Source organism: Athene noctua, chromosome 6, assembly GCF_965140245.1.
Source record: "Athene noctua chromosome 6, bAthNoc1.hap1.1, whole genome shotgun sequence".
Taxonomy (NCBI): domain Eukaryota; kingdom Metazoa; phylum Chordata; class Aves; order Strigiformes; family Strigidae; genus Athene; species Athene noctua.
In genome coordinates, this window is record NC_134042.1 from 505,262 (window position 1) to 521,238 (window position 15,977).

The 15,977-nt window shown below is 64.2% G+C and overlaps 1 protein-coding gene and 1 pseudogene across 1 annotated transcript; one reads left to right on the plus strand and one right to left on the minus strand.

The window, feature by feature from the left end:
• The first annotated feature begins 2,415 nt into the window (after positions 1-2,415).
• Positions 2,416-8,351, plus strand: LOC141961780 (glial fibrillary acidic protein-like). The gene is made up of 10 exons (XM_074909102.1): positions 2,416-2,971; positions 3,551-3,611; positions 3,831-3,926; positions 4,001-4,162; positions 5,036-5,161; positions 5,374-5,594; positions 5,796-5,839; positions 6,470-6,555; positions 6,876-6,960; positions 7,923-8,351. Exons 1-9 carry the CDS (start codon positions 2,505-2,507, stop codon positions 6,915-6,917), a joined length of 1,305 nt encoding a protein of 434 aa, XP_074765203.1. The 5' UTR covers positions 2,416-2,504; the 3' UTR covers positions 6,918-6,960; positions 7,923-8,351.
• A 2,014-nt stretch (positions 8,352-10,365) lies between these two features.
• Positions 10,366-15,878, minus strand: LOC141961781 (dynein axonemal assembly factor 19-like; annotated as a pseudogene).
• Between the last annotated feature and the right edge of the window lie 99 nt (positions 15,879-15,977).

A 15,977-nucleotide genomic window follows, 5' to 3' on the forward strand; every position in this document is an offset into this window, starting at 1 on the left:
CATCATCCCCGGGACCCCGTGGGTGCCTTCTGCCCCCTCTGCTGTGCCCGGGGGGCTCTGGGGCGCTCGCTCCGTGTCCCAGAGTGCCGGCAAGCACCGGCTGCTGCTGCTTTGCGGGGCGAAAAGTGTTTCTGCTACAACCCCATGGCCACCATCCCTGTCTCCGTGTGACGCTGGGGGCTCCTGGCTCCAGCCGCCTGCACAGCAGAGAGCTCCCCGCATCCCTACCTGGGGACCACACCTGTCCCCCGACACCCCTGCGACCCCCTTTCCTGCCGTGCCAGGGCACGTCTGGCCACGGGCACATCTGCTTGCCTGCCCCAGCTCCTCGTAGCCACCCCCAGAGGTGACCAAGCGTGGTGGGAGCAGGACGGGGAGGGAGGACCCAGCTGCGGGTGTGCTGCTGTCCCACAGGGACCGGGGTCACCGGCTCCTTCTGCACTACTTCCCTGCCTGGCAGCGGCTGATCTCGCCTTTGTCTTCTCAGAGCGTGGAAGCTTCTAATTAACACTTGCAGCCCGCTCCCAGTTCGTTTGTCTCATTAAGGGGGGCCGGGGAGGAGGAGGGGGAGAGCCCAGCTCTGCCTGCCGGCAGGGACAGCTTTCTGTGCTTTGATCCCGGCCGGCAGGAGCTGGGAGAAAATCAACCTCTGGGGAGCGGCGCGGGGGCTGGCGAGGACCCCGCCGCGCCCCCAGCCCCGTCCTGCCCCGCCAGGACTGTGCACGCCAGGGGACTTCAGAGAGTCCCGGGGGACGGAGGAGCCCTGTCACCAGGGGCTGTCACCCAGCACACGTTCCCAGGGCTGCCACTCTTCCGGGAGGCCAAGTGTCACTTGCGGGGTACATCGGGGCCCCAAGCCGGGCGTTCCTGTGGGCAAACCCCTGCCCGCCGCTGGTGACAGCGGCCCAGGACAGCTGGGGGACACGGGCCTGCCTGGGGGCGAGGAGCTTCTGGGGATTCGAGGGGGATGTGGCAGCAAGCGGTTGTCTCGGAGCGCCGCCCGAGTGCCCCCAGTCGCACCAGTATGAGCCCGCCCTGGCCCTGGGTGCCCACAGGTCACACCCGTGGGGCCACGGCTGTTGCCACGACACTTTCCAAGTGGCCGCGGTCGGTGGCCCGGCGACGGTGGCCGCGGTCCAGCGGGGCCTGGCGGCGTGTCCCCGTCCCCGAGCGGGCGGGGAGCCTTTCCCGGCCATCGGCTGCCATCTAGCTGCCAGCCGGCGGGAGCTGTCCCCCGCCCTGGCCCCGCTCCAGCCCCTCCTGGGACCCCCCCGGCTTCATCCAGCCGCCTCTTGGGGCCCCCACCCCGATGCCCCCACGAGTCCCTCGCGGTCCCCAAGCCCCCCGGCCCCCGCCGGCGCTGTCCCCGAGGCCTGGCCATGTCCCGCTGTGTGGCTCAGGGCTGGCGGTGGCCCCGTGCCCCTGGCTCTGTCCCCCCGCGTTTCCCGGCAGCGCCGGGCCCCGGCACAAAGAGACCCCGCGGGGGGGCCGGGCCCGCCGGCTCCGGCCCCGCACGAAGCCCCTTTCAGCCGCCCGGGGAGGGGTCCCGGCCCTCCCTCCTCCCCCCGCCGCCCCCGGCGGGCAAAAGCCCCCCCAAACTCAGCGCACAGGTGACGGGGACGCGGCCGCGCACCCACAGCAGCGGCTGGGGCAGGATCCGGCCCCCCCGAGCTGGGAAGGGGGGACCCGGCGCCCTGAGCCCCGGCCGGGCTCCGGCAGGACCAGGCGGCGCTTGACAGAGCCAGCGGGGGGGAAGGACTTGGGAGGCGTCAGGCTCTAATTAGCAGCCGGCCTTAATGAGCAGCCGGCCTTAATGAGCCGCCTGCCCGCGCTGCCAGACGGCCCGCACAGAGCCTCCGCCCAGGGGAGCCGGGGCCGGGCGGCGGGTGCGGAGCCGCTTGTGCCGGGGCTGGGCCCGGGGGGGCGACACGGGGAGCGGGCGGGGTGTGAGTCGTGAGAGAGACAGAGAGTGTGTGTGTGTGTGTGTGTGTGTGTGTGCGTGCGTGTGTCTGTGTGTGTGTGTGTGCGCACATGGGCATGGGGGGATGGAGACGTGTGTGCGTGTGGACGTGTGTGTGCACCCAGCACCCACAGCGCCCTGGGCCCCCGCACCCAGCACCCCTGGGCCCCCACGGCCGTGCCCCCAGCACCCACGCCGCCCCAGGGGAATGTATCCCGCGCCCACGGAGCCCTGCAGCGCTGCCCCCAGCTCCCGCGGTGCCCACGGCCTCGCACCCCGCCTCGCACCCAGCACCCACCCGCCGGCTGCCCCACGGGTGCCCACGGCCACGGCTCTGCCTCCCAGCCTGGCGTGTGCCCCAGCCCCCCCAGTGCCCGCCGCGGGGGCAGGGGGCCGTGCTGCGGTGCCCGGGCTGGCTGCCAGGGCACAGCCCCCCCCTGCTGCTGTGCCGGGACTTGGGCTCCCTGCCCGGTGGCCAGTGACGGGGGGGCCCCCGGGCTGCATAAAACCCCCGGGCCGGGCCCATCACGCCCCCCCCTTCGGCATGGAGAGCCAGCGGCTCTCCTCCTACGGCCGCCGCATCGGCCCCGCCGCCCCGGGCTACCGGGGGCTTCCCGCCAGCCCCCCCGCCCGGCTCCGGGCTCCCCGCAGCGCCCAGCCTGGTCCCCGCACGGGTGCCCGCCTGGGGCTGGGCAGGATGGACTTCTCGCTGGCCGCAGCGCTCAACTCGGAGTTCAGGGAGACGCGCACCAACGAGAAGGTGGAGATGATGGAGCTCAACGACCGCTTTGCCAGCTACATCGAGAAGGTCCGGCTGCTGGAGCAGCAGAACAAGGTGCTGGTGGTGGAGCTGCACCAGGCGCGGGAGCAGGAGCCCTCGCGTCTGCCCGACGTCTACCAGGGGGAGCTGCGTGACCTGCGGCGCCACGTGGAGCAGTTGGCCACCGCCAAGGCCCGTCTGGAGATCGAGAAGGAGAACCTCGCCGAGGACCTCGGCAGCCTCCAGCAGAAGTAAGGCTCTGCCCCGCTTGGGGTAGCCCTGGGGCCCAAGGTGGCGACCATGACCAGGGTGGGGATGGGGAGCGGGGTGGGGATGGGGAGCAAGGGGGCCACCAGCAGCACGATGGCCTCAGGGACCAAGGTGGCCCCCAGGATGGTGATCACAGTCATCTGGGGACCAGGGCGGTGGCAAGGACCAGGGTGACAGCAGGTATCCCCAGGTTGGCCACTGAGACAGAGACCAGGGTGGCCACCAGGACCAGGGTAGCCCTGGGGACCGGGCAGTGGTGGGCACCAGGGTGGTGACGGGGCCGCGGGTGGCAACAGGGACCAGGGTGACCCCGGGAACAGCGCAGGACGGTGGCGGGGGGTGTGGGATGGGCACGTGCTCCGACACAGGGTGTGGGTGCTGGGAGCGCAGGGCCGTGTCGGCCCGGGGGGTCCATCCCTGGGGCTCAGGGTGACGAGGAGCAGCGCCTAATGAGTAGCAGCAATACCGAGTAGCAGCGCCCAACGAGTACTGCGCCTAACGAGGAGCGATGCTGAGGGGAACGGTGCTGAGTGAGTAACGGTGCCTCTGCTCCGGCGCAGGCTGCAGGACGAGGCGACCCTGCGGCTGGAGGCCGAGAGCGACCTGGCTGCCTACAGGCAGGTGAGGGCAGGGGCTGGACCCTGCGTCCCCCGTCCTGCAGCCCAGGGGCTCAGCCCCCAGCTCAGCCTCCCGCGGGGACGGGCAGGGGTGGGCAGGAGCGGGCAGTGGGGGGCTGGGGTGCCTTGGGGTGGGCAGAACGGGGCAGCACGGGGCAGGGCCGGGCAGCTCGGGAGGGAGCAGGCCCTGGGGACGGTCCCTCCTCTCCCCCCGCGGCGGCAGGACGTGGACGCCGCTGCCTTGGCTCGCCTGGCCCTGGAGCGGCGGGTGGGGACGCTGCAGGACGAGATCGCCTTCCTCCGCAAGGCCCACGAGGAGGTAACCCCGCGCGGGGGGCTGGGGGGGAGTCCCGGGGCTCGCCGGGGCCGGGCTGAGCCCCGCTGTCCCCCCAGGAGCTGCGGGAGCTGCAGGAGCAGCTGGCCCGGCAGCGGGTGCACGTCGAGGTGGACGCGAGCAAGCCGGACCTGACGGCCGCCCTGCGCGACATCCGCAGCCGCTACGAGGCCGCGGCCGCCAGCAACGTCCGGGAGGCCGAGGAGTGGTACAAGTCCAAGGTGCGGCGGAGCCGGTCGCCCGGCGGGGGGGCCTGGCTGTCCCCTCCCGAGCGTCACCTCCTCGGGGCTGGGCGGCGCCGCCTGGGGGTGGCGCGTGGGGTTTGGGATCCCCGCTGCCCCCGCCCGTGTCCCGTGTCCGGGCCTGGTCCCCACGGGGAGCGGGGACGTGTCCCCCTGTGGAGTGACACGGGCACGGTCCCTGAGGCGTGTTCCCAGTGACGGGGCCCACAGGCACTGTCCCGCAGGAGCAGGGACACGTTCCCGATGGCTTCCACAGGCACCATCCCTCCCACCTGCACGGCGGGGACGTGTCCCCAGCAGCACCTGCCGTCAGGGACGTGTCCCATGTCCGCTGTCCCGTCGCCTCAAGGGAGCAGGGACACGTCTCCACGACACGTGCCATCAGCCACGTGCCCCACGTGCGCCGTCCCTTCCACCCAACACCGCGTGCCACCGGGGGCACGTCCCGTGTGAGCTGTCCCTTCCTCCCATGGCAGCAGGGATGTGTCCCCACCACAGGCGCTGCTGGGGCCACGGCCTCCCGGGAGCTGGGATGTCCCTGGGACACGCGCCTTTGGGGATGTCCCGCCTGTCCCCAACGGCTGCAGGAACAGGGACATGTCCCCAGGCCCACACCAAGGGCGTGTCCCGTGTGCACTGTCTCCTCCTGCCCCAGCAGCAGGGACACGTCCCCAGTGACACGGGGCTCTGGGGACACGTCCCGTGAGCACCGTCCCACCACCCTGCCGGGTCGGGGATGTGTCTGTGTGCCACGTGCTGGTGGGGCCACATCCCTGCAGTGGAGCAGAGCAGGGCTGTGTCCCCACGCCATGTGCCACCGGGACACATCCCACGGCACGTGTCCCCCCCCAGTTCACAGACCTGACGGCCGCGGCCGCCCGGCACGCAGAGGCCCTGCGCGCCGCCAAGCAGGAGGCCAACGAGTACCGGCGCCAGCTCCAGGCCCTCACCTGCGACCTGGAGGCTCTGCGGGGTGCGGTAGGTGACAGCTGCGGGGAGCGGGCGGGGGACACGGCATCGGGGGGCTGCCACCGCCACCGGGCTCCCTGGCACGGCGCTGGGGACCCCCACCCGCTGCTGGGGGAACGGCTGGTCCCCAGGGGTGGGAGGTGGATGGGCACCGCGGAGAGCCACCAGCTCCCGGGAGAAGGCGGCGGTGGAGGGTGTCCTGTCCCCTCGGGGTCCCCCAGAACGAGTCCCTGGAGAGGCAGCTGCGGGAGCTGGAGGAGCGCTACGCCCTGGAGACGGCCGGCTACCAGGACACGGTGGCACGGCTGGAGGAGGACACCCGCAGCCTCAAGGAGGAGATGGCCCGGCACCTGCAGGACTACCAGGAGCTGCTCAGCGTCAAGCTGGCCCTCGACATCGAGATCGCCACGTACCGCAAACTGCTGGAGGGCGAGGAGAGCAGGTGATGGCAGAGCGGGGGCTTCGTCCTGCCCCTGCCCCTTCCCCGGCCGTGTCCCAAACCATCCCCAAAGCCTCGTGGTCCCCTCGGGGGTGTCGGACTGTCCCCAGCCCTCCTGCCCCAGCCCCAGGCGGGGCCGAGCTGGTGTGCAGGGCGGCAGCAGGACCCCGATGCTCTTCCCAACACCCCGCGTCGCTCCTGCAGGATCACCATCCCCGTGCAGAGCTTCTCCAACCTGCAGATCCGAGGTGAGGCCGTGGCCACGCGTGGGGTGGGGGTGGGATGGTGGCACAAGCAGGGGTGGCTTCTAGGGGTCAGCGGGAGGAGACGCTGTCTCAACCATCCCTGCCCCATCCGGAGGGACCGGGAGCTTTTCCTCCAAACCTCAAGGAATGAGGACTCCTGGGTTCTCCCAAGATGGGGGGAGGAGTGAGCCATGGCCACATCCCAGAGCCGAGCATGTCCCCAGGCCAGTGATGTCCCTAAGGCTGAATGACCACCATGTCCCCAAGGACAGCCCTGTCCCCAAGGCCAATCACACCCTAAAGCCACCCGTGTCCCCACGGCCAACCACATTCCCAAGGCCAATCATGTCCACGGTGCCGTGTCCCCAAGGCTAATCACTCCCCAAAGCCGGCCACATCCCCGGTGCCAGCCACATGCCAAGGCCAAGAATGTCACCAGTCACGTCCCCAAGGCCAATCGCATCCCCGAGGCCCACAGTGTCCCTGAGGCTGGTCACATCCCTGGGGCCAGCGTCCCCTGGCTCAGGGTTCTCCAGGCCAACCTGTTCCCTTTGGGCCCCCCCACCTTGAGTGGGGCTGGAGGAGCCATTCCTGGGCACTGGGTCACCCCCGTGTCCTGCCCCTTTCCCCTAGAGACCAGCCTGGACCCTAAATCCGTGTCTGAAGCCCGCGTGAAGAGGAGCATTGTGGTCAAAACTGTGGAGACCAAGGATGGAGAGGTGCGAAGTCCTCATCCGTGACACCCACGCTGCCTCCCCTCCACCCCCCCTCCCCACGGGGTGTCCCCAAGGGGGTCACTCATCATGCACGTGGGGCCACCACCCTTCAGCCCAGGAGCAGCCCAGGCAGGGAACCAGTGACCCCAGTGCCCTGAGAGCACGGCACGAACCGGCTCTGGGCCACGGTGGGGCTGAGCCTGGCAGCTCGTAGAGAAAACCATCCCCCGTCCCTGTCCCCAAGGTCGTTCAGAGCCCAGACAGGCTCAGCCCGGGAGGAGAGCCCAAGCCCGGGGTGATGGTCGCTCTCCCTCTGCCTCCAGGTGATCAAGGAGTCCAAGCAGGAGCACAAGGAGGAGCCGTAGGGCGGAGGAGCCGCAGCAGCCACACGCTTGTAGCTGTAGCCCCGTAGGTCCTGTCCGATGCTGCAAGGGAGCCCGCGGCCGGGCACCGGTCACGGGAGGAGCCGGCGGTGCCTCGGGGGGTCACCTCCCCGCACCCACCCCGCTGACACCCTGTTGGGGGCTGGCTGCCAGCAGAGCGCCCGTTCAGGCGGGCACAGCGCGGGGAGGGGATGGGCAATACCCGGGGCAGGCGAGCGGCGCCGGGCAGAGCCGAGCTCCCTCGCCAGGACGCTGCCACGGCCCCACAGCACGGAGGAGCCGGCGGTTTCGGGGCCGTGCCCGCGCTCATCCTGGGTCTCCAGTGCCCAGGAGAGAGGCCCTCCTGTTGCCATCTCTGTGTGCCAGTCGGACAAGACAACGGTGCCAAGAGCACCTCTCCCTGCACCCCACCTTGCTGCCCTCTCCCCGGTCTGGGAGGCCACCCCAGATCTCCCCAGTGTACCCAGGCCCTGAGCACCCTTGGGGTGGGGGGCCTGCAGGGTGCAAGGAACCGGCAGCTGAGGGACATTTCCCCGTCACCAAGCATCACGTGGGCTTAGCCCAGAGGCAGGGGCAGGAGGAAGGAGGATGGGGAGGCAGGTGCTGTCAGGACGGCATCCAAGAGTGATGAGATGGGGATAACAAGGGGTTCCTGGGGACACTGGGGTGTCCAGGGTGGTTTGTGGGGCCGGAGCAGTGGTGGGCACAGGAGGCTGGGTGGCCTCGAGGACTTCTCCTGGCACAGAGCCATGGGCCTGTCCTGGCCCCCCCGAGTGTCCGCCACCAAGGTGTCCCCATCACCGTGTGGGGACAAAGAGTCCCGAGGGGCTTGTGGCGAGGGGTGACCCACGGTCGGGTGCCTGGGCCCTCGCCTGGGGGGGTCCCACGCAGGTGAAAATGGAGAGGAGGGGAGTGCAGAGGAGACGGAGGAGGGTGTCAGGGCACCCACGGGTGCTCTCACAGTGAGAGGTGCCTCCCGCCACCCAGGAGCGATGGGGGAGGACGGACGGAGCCATCCCCGACCTGCTTGTCCCGCCAGGGGGACCGGGGCTGCCCTGGTGACAGTCGCTGCCATGCGAGGAGCCCAAGCTCCCCCCAGCACGGGCATTCGAGATGGGGCTGGAAGAAATCCCTTGTCCCTGGGCTCCACGTGGCCCTGTCCCCCTGCCCCCCTCTGTCCTCCGGTGCTCCCCCCGCACCAGCACGTGCCACCGGCCCACCCAGGGCCGTGGCCCAGCCCGGTGCTCACCCGCAGCCCCCGTCCCCTCCTTCGATTTAGCTACAGACCATGAGCGGAACCTGCCCTGATGCCACCTCACGTAGGAGCAACAGCCCAGCAGCACTCCTTGTACCCCGCAAGCCCCTTGGGACGAGCACAGGGGGTGCCACTGGGCTGCCACCCCCCTTGTCCCCTCTGTCCCCCCGTGCTTTGCAGCTCCTGACTCCAGAAGGGCCGTTCCCAGGGGCAGGAGACGTTACAGGAGAGCCGGGTGCTGCCCGGGTTTGGCATCCAGGGTGGGATGGCAGCGGCCCGGGGGACTCGGTCCCCCTCGAGCAGCCTCAGGCTGGTGCTTTGCAGCCCACGTTGCTACTGAATTAATGCACTAACACCTGCGGCAGCTTGAGGTGAGAAATAAAGCTAAAACGCGAGTGTGGTGCTTCCAAGGTCGCGCCTGCAACCTGCCTCTCCGCAGGCAGTGCCGGGGGTCTTCTTTACTGCATTTCTCCTGAGTCTTCTCACTAAACCACAGTTATTTTGCCTTTCCCCAAGTGATGGGGATGCTGCGGGCTGCTCCCATCCTTGACATAGGACGTGAGTGCAAGCGCTGGGCCTGGGCACTGCTGAAAGCGCCGGGCCTGTTCCCACCAGAGCTGGAACCGTTGTGTCAGGGCTGCTCCTGCATCAGCATCCTCCATCCTGACCCCGGGTAACTCCAGCACCTTCTTGTTTCATTTAAGCCTTCAACTCTTGGCTTTCTGCAAGTCCTCGGCTTTGCAAGTGTTACCCAAAGGCAAGAGGAATCGCACCCACAACAGGCTGCAGGGACACAGGTGTCCCCAAGACAGAAGCCACAAAGCCCAACATTCCAGTACCAGGCCCAGAGGTGAATCTGAAGCCTGCAATCAGGTGCCCAGTGGTTTCCACAGAGAAGGTGGGAGAGGGATGGGAATAGTCTGCCAGGGCGAGGGGGTGCCCTTTTGCTCCACTAGACGGGTTTGGAACAAAATGGACCCGACCGTTGTTGCTGAGATGATTTCAAGGCAATCTTGTGGCAGGCGCATCCGCCAGTGCAAGTGGAGCTTCGTGGCTGCTGAAGTGTGGCAGCTTCTGGCTGGCTTTGTTTTCAAGGTCTCACGGTAGATGAGACCTTTGGCCAATGGGAGCCGCTACTGACTACAGGTCAGATTCGGTCTGGGTGTCAATGGAGATCCCTGGGGGAGCCATCTGGAGCTCGTCCCCTGAAGCAGCACCTTGCGGTCGAGGACTCTCCCCTTGGGCCAGGACGCTGCCCAAGGAAACTCCTCGAGGGCCCTTGGGTCGGGACGCTGCCCTGAGCAGGTCCTCGAGGGTGAGAGCCCTCACTTGTCAGGTGAGTGACAGAGCGTTTGGGGTTGCCGTTAAACCCCAGGGAGTGAGGCTTTGTAAAGTGTTTTGGGCTGCTATTAAACCCCAGAACGTTGTTCTGTTCTCCTCCCGCAGACATTCGAATCGGTAATTTACAGAGAGACGGTTGGCTGTTACTAATAATAAAATTTTTATTTTTTGTATTGGTGGCCGGTTGCTTGTTTGGGAGCCTCCGTAACAAGTCTGAGCAACGTAACACACACGGGGCTGCTCAGCACCCTTGGGAGAAGCTTGAGAACCCTCCCAGAGTAGAACTGCAAGGGAGCTCGGGGGGCAGGTGCTGAGCTGTGCCATCCGAGGGCCTCTCTGGGCTCCAGCCAAAACAGAAGTGCAACTCCATTTAGACACACTATTAGGCAGCTCTGCAGAGTTTCTTTGTTGGACTGATGCCTGTCAGTTCCTTCTGCATTTCAATTTGTGTGGAATTTTGGCAAACCAGATAGAGTTTGAGATCACTGGACCATGAGGTGACAGGATCTCTGAGGTTGAGCCCGTGCCCTGCTGTTTGAGGTAAAATAATAATAAAATACCTGGTTCGATCAGTCCCAGATTCACCACCCTGCACAGCACCTCCACCTCCATCAGCCCATTCTACCTCCAGCGGCTGCACGGATAAACACGAAGTGTCACTGGTTACATTTCTTAAATCCCCTCAGTGACAATGGTCAGTGATGACAAAGGGAAGGGATAATTTGGGGTCTGGTTTCTCCTCCAAAATACCAGCCAATTTTTTCTTTCCCTTGGTTGTTCTCCTCATCTAAGAGATTGTCACAGAGTTCTGTGAGGACACCCTGCCCCAGAGACCACAGCACAGTCCTCTCGGTAACTGACCTTTATTTGTGCAGAACTATTGCTCTGGGTGGCTCCCAGGAGCAGGGAAATGTACAGCAATGCTCCAGAAATAGCCCATTGCTCCGTTTCACACAATGATGCCAAAGCCAAGCGTCGAGCCTCTTTTCCACTCTGTCTCTGCACCACCCTGGTGCTTCTGCTCCTTCAGTTGACCCGGTAACATTTCCTCAGCTCCATCACTCTCCTGTCCTCCTCGACTTCCCTTTGCAAGCTGCTGTCCATGAGGGGGGCTTCCCTCTCTGCTCCACAGCCAGCTGGGCTGCTGGGATGGCCAGCGGTGCCGTAACCCCCACTCATGTTCCGCAGCTTCCTCAACAAATCCCTGCTGCTCTCCTTCTCGGACTCGCTCAGAAGATCCACGTTTAACCCGAAGCGCTTGGTGCCCGAAAGGCTCTGTAAGATCTGAAGGACGGCATCTCTGTCTTCGTGACAGATGTTCTCTGCCAGCACCGTAAGGAATTCACCCAGGAGGCCAAAGCCCAAATCAGCCTGAAAAATTCTGCCCAAGGCCTCCCCTCCGAGTTCAAGCAAAAACTGGTATTTTTCTCTTCCGCTTTTTAAGCATCTGCGCCAATCTCTGTAAAATTCGGCAGAGGTTCTGGGCAGTTGATCCAGTTACTGAAAGAAAAAATAGGAATCCAGTTCATTTTGGTTTGTTCCCACTTGAAAATTCGTATCCTCCCCCAGCCCCAAACAACCTGTGGATGTCACAAAGGACTGCAGAAAGCTTGTGAGGTGGCAAAACATGAAGACAAGAAATTCCAGGTTCCTCAAGCCCCCTAGAAACCAGAGAACTTTGGGGGAAAATAAGGGAAGAATGGATGAGACATGAAACCTGGTGCAGATGAACACAGAGCAGTAGTGGAGTAACCCCAACCCTGACCAGAACCAGACATGCTGCCCAGCCTGGACCCACCATCACTGCTCGGGAAGGGGTCTCCTGGAGATCGGCGTAGTTCAGTGAAAACCTCTGCTCCACCTCGAGCACTGTGTGGCAAATCAAAGGAGTGAGGAGAAAAAAGACAGGAGATGTAAACCCCAGACAAGATGCAGATGGCCCTGACACACCGTCTCGTAACAGGCTGCATTGGCGGGGATCTGTGGCAGAGCTGGCACTGAAAGGGGGCACAAAGCTCCGCGTGGCACCTCCAGATAAAGGGAAATCCTGTTTTATACACGATGGAATTGAACTGCTGAACTCATCACCGCTGCCTTAACTGACGCACAGACTTGAAGGAGGGTTAAAATGTTTGGGCTTTTCCACAGAGAGCGAGGACAAGGCACAGCAACATCAGGCTGGGCCTAAACACAAACCGGAGCAGCTCCGCAGATCAGAGCCCAAGTACTAATGGGATTCGGAACAGAATTTGCTCTGGGCAGATCACTGCTCAGTCCACGAAAACACAAAGCTGCCTGGAAGAGCTGCAGAAAGATCTCATAATAAACAGGCCAGTGAAATTCGGTGTCAAAAAAACCCAGGAGAAACATCCCTGGGAAACATCCCCAGTTCCACGTCCAGTGGCCAGGACTCAGCAGCGTGGGCAGAGTCCACGGGAGGGGGCAGGACCGATGCCACTCAAACCACGAATGACCTGGGTAGAAAATGTTTAGTAACTGTTTCCCACAGCTGAAGAACTAAGGAACATCCAGGGAACTCATCAGGCAGCAGGTTTAAAACAAATCAGCACTTTTCCATATGATGCAGAACTAAACCATGGGGTGAGAGAGAACTGGCCACGCTCACAGCTCTGCGGTCTGTGGCGATTAAATGTGATGACCCAGATGCACGGCCCGGGCTCTCTGTCTCTAACTGCAGCCAGCTGGAAGAGTGCGGTCGAGGGAGGGCACTCTTCCCCAAGAATGTGGTACTGGCCACCAGCAGAGGTGGGGTACTGGGAGCTCTGGTCTGACACTGTGCAGCTGGTCTTAGATTCCCCAGGGCTGAAGCAGATTCTTCTTGGAGCAGCTGATGCAAGCTCTTGTCAGAAAGTAGGGGCCAGGAGTGACCCCTGTGGTTATCTAAACACCCACGTGCTTGGGGCCTTTGAGGGCTTGCTCACATGTAGAGATATTTAGGAAGAACTCTCGCCTTTTAAAATAATCCCCAAATTACTCCGGAGCAATTTTGATACATGGACAAAGTCACAGGAAGTGTGTCCCTCACCTGGGGTATTTCCACGTCGCTGGCTTGCGGGGCCTTGGCACGGACTGCACAGGGATTCCACAGCACATTCCTCCTCTTACCCATCTTGTCCTTTTTCTCTAGAGGCTTCAGGTGTGATGCCAGCACGATGTTCCTGCAGGCAACAAGGGGATGGGATACTTGGCAACATCAAATAATGTGGGGCTTTGAGCTGCTTCTCTGAGGCAATTTCTGAGTTTAGGCCGTATGTATCATCCAGAGGGACCTGGACAGGCTGAAGGAGTGGACCTATGTGAACCTCATCAACTTCAACAGGGCCAAGCGCAACGTCCTGGGCCTGGGCTGGGGCAATCCCCACTACCAGAACAGACTCAGGGATGGAGGGACCGGGAGCAGCGCTGCAGAGAAGGACTTGGGGGTACTGGTGGCTGAAAGATTGACCATGACCTGGCAATGTGTGCCTGCAGCCCAGAAAGCCAACCGTGTCCTGGGCTTCACCCAGAGCAGCAGTGTGGCCAGCAGGTCAGGCGAGGGGATGCTGCCCCTCTGCTCCGCTCTTGTGAGACCCCCCTGGAGCCCTGCGTCCAGCTCTGGGGTCCCCAGCACAGGACAGACATGGACCTGTGGGAGCGGGGCCAGAGGCCACGGGAACGGTCTGAGGGCTGGGACAGCGCTGCTGCGGGGAGAGGCTGAGAGCTGGGGGTGCTCAGCCTGGAGAGGAGGAGGCTCGGGGAGACCTTACTGAGGCCTCTCAATGTATAGAAAGAGGCTTGTAGGAAAGTTGGAGAAAGACTTTTTACCAGGGCCTGCAGTGACAGGACAAGGGGCAACGGCTTTTAAGTGACAGAGGGCAGGTTTAGACTGGACGTAAGGCAGGAATTCTTCCCTGTGAGGGGGGTGAGGCCCTGGCACAGGCTGCCCAGAGCAGCTGTGGCTGCCCCCTCCCTGGCAGGGTTCAAGGCCAGGTTGGACGGGGCTTTGGGCAACCTGGGCTAGTGGAAGGTGTCCCTGCCCGGGGCAGGGGGTGGCACTGGATGGGCTTTAAGGTCCCTTCCAACCCAAACCATCCTGTGATTCTGCGATTCTATCAAACAAGATGGGGATTCAAATGAGATCATGAAGCATCAGAGATGGGTCAGAGGAAAACAGAAGATTTTTCAAGCAGGGGGCACTTGACAGGCACATCCTCCTCAAAAACTCAGTGTTAATCCAGTCGTCAGGACCAACGGGGCAGGAATTTCCCTGTAGGCTGCAAGCACCATGGTTCCTCCCCAGCACGGGGACTGGCTCGCTTCCCAGGAGCTGGGCATTTCCACCAACAGTTCCTCTAGAGCCAGAGCCTCGAGAACTGGCAGGATCTTGGGTCCTCCTGCCTTTTTCTTACGGTACACTGAATTTTCTGTGGCTTTGGGACTTCCAGAGGAAAGACCCTAAATTCTTACAGCAGCCAGGGACCGTTTGGCAGCTTGCAGCGTGCCGGGCAGGTACGTTCTGTGGATTCACTTGAATTGGGCATCTTATTACACTGACATCTGCAACGAACTACAGCAGCCCAGAGTCGGTGGCTCTGGTGGTTCCTCTCATCCCATGGGATGAATCCCTGCAGTTGGTCATCCCAGTAACGGGCAGGAGATCTCTGAAGGGGTCCAGCTCTCTGCTCCTGTGCTAGTGTGGGCTACACGAGCGAAGACACTGCCCCACAGAGAGAAGCTGCTCCGTTCCCTCCCTCAGATTACTTCTGCTGTTACCAATACACCGATAAAACAGCTTAAAATCCCTCAAAGATCCCTTTATAGGGACTGGCAAGAAAGTTGGGGGAGAAAAAAGCATTTTAAGGTGTTTTTCTGCCTTTCAGGGATCAGACGATATGACTGAGCGCAGACAGAGATGAAGCCGTGGATGGAATCTGATCCCGTATGTGTTTACCAAGGGGCGGTCAAAGTCCTTTGTAGGATCCACCCACAAACCTGTCTGTGGATGTTGAGGGACAGGGACTTCCCCAGACGGATCTAGAGGTGGATCCGGGACTTGGGTGGGTGTTGGGAGTGCCCTGCGCTGCTTCTGCGAGGCATCCCTGCCATCCCTGGGCCACACACCAGCTCCCAAACCACTTGGACAAAGCACTGACGGGTTTGGGAGCACGAACATGCCGGGCGGGGTGTGCGGGGACAGGCGTCACCCTCTGCTGCGCCTCCACCATGGCACAGGGCGTGCGGGGAGGAGAGGGAGCGCCGGGCAGGCCGGCGGGGCTTGGGGGGTGGGTGTTGTGCCCGGGAACGGGGAGAGAGGACGACAGAGTGGCGGGAAGGGGACAGCGCGGGTCCCACTGCTGCTCCACAGCTTGGCCCCCGTGAGGACCTCCCCTGGAGCTGGCTGTTCGGGGCAGAACAGCTGAGATCTCACCCCACACACGTCAGCCTGATGATTTTAGGGGGGAAAATCCTAAACAAGGCTGAGTTTCTGTCCCACCCGGACCCTGTGTCACGGGGCTGTGGCCTTTTTGGGAATCCTAAAGCTGGGTTTGCTGCCCCGCCAAGCCAAGCTCGTGGTGACCCCGAGCAGAAAGCACAGATAATCAGCTCAACCCCCTCTCAGAGCAAAGTCTGAGCTCAAAACCCACCAGGGTCCCAGAACCGGAGCTCCAAAATAAAGAGCTCCAACCCCCCGCTGTGAGGCTGGAGCCCCCAGCACCAAGCAAGGCTTCGCTGTGGACGAAGCCCTTTGGGGTGGGGAAGCACCTGAAGCCGCCGCCCCGCCCCGGGCATCCCCCGTCGGACCTGAACTCCTCGTAGGAGGGGACGCGCTGGCGCACGGCCCGCAGCTTGGCCTCGTTCTCCCTCTCCCGCCTCTCGTCGGCCGCCACCGCCGCCCGCAGCTCCCGCTCCAGCGCCGCGGGGTCGAGGGCTCCGTCCGCCTCCATCCCGGCCCCGCCGCCAGGCAGGAGAGCGGGCGGGCGGCTCTGGGGACCCTCAGGGGACCCCGCTCCTGTCGTGACAGCCCTGCCGGGGCTGGCCTCAGAGACCCCCCTCCTGTCACAACAGTCCTGCCAGGACTGGCCCCGGGGACCCGCTCCCGTCGCGACACCCCCACTCGTATCGTGACAGGCCCGCCAGGGCTGGCCTTGGGGACTCCACTGCTATCGTGAGAGCCCTGCCGGGCCGCGCACGTGGATGGCAGCCGGGAACCTCACGCCGATCGCGACAGCCCCGCCGGGCCCCGACACGCCGCCGGCCCCCGGGGCCGCTCTCTCTGTCGCGACAGCCCCGCCGCCCCCCGCCGAGCTCCCGCCGCCGCGCGCGGCCGCTCCTCCCGTCGCCATAGCGACCGGGCACGGCCCGCGAGGCCCCAGCGCGGCTGCCCCGGCCGCGCCTGACAGAACCGGCCCCGCCGCCCCGCGCGGCCCCGCCGGCCCCGCGGCCAC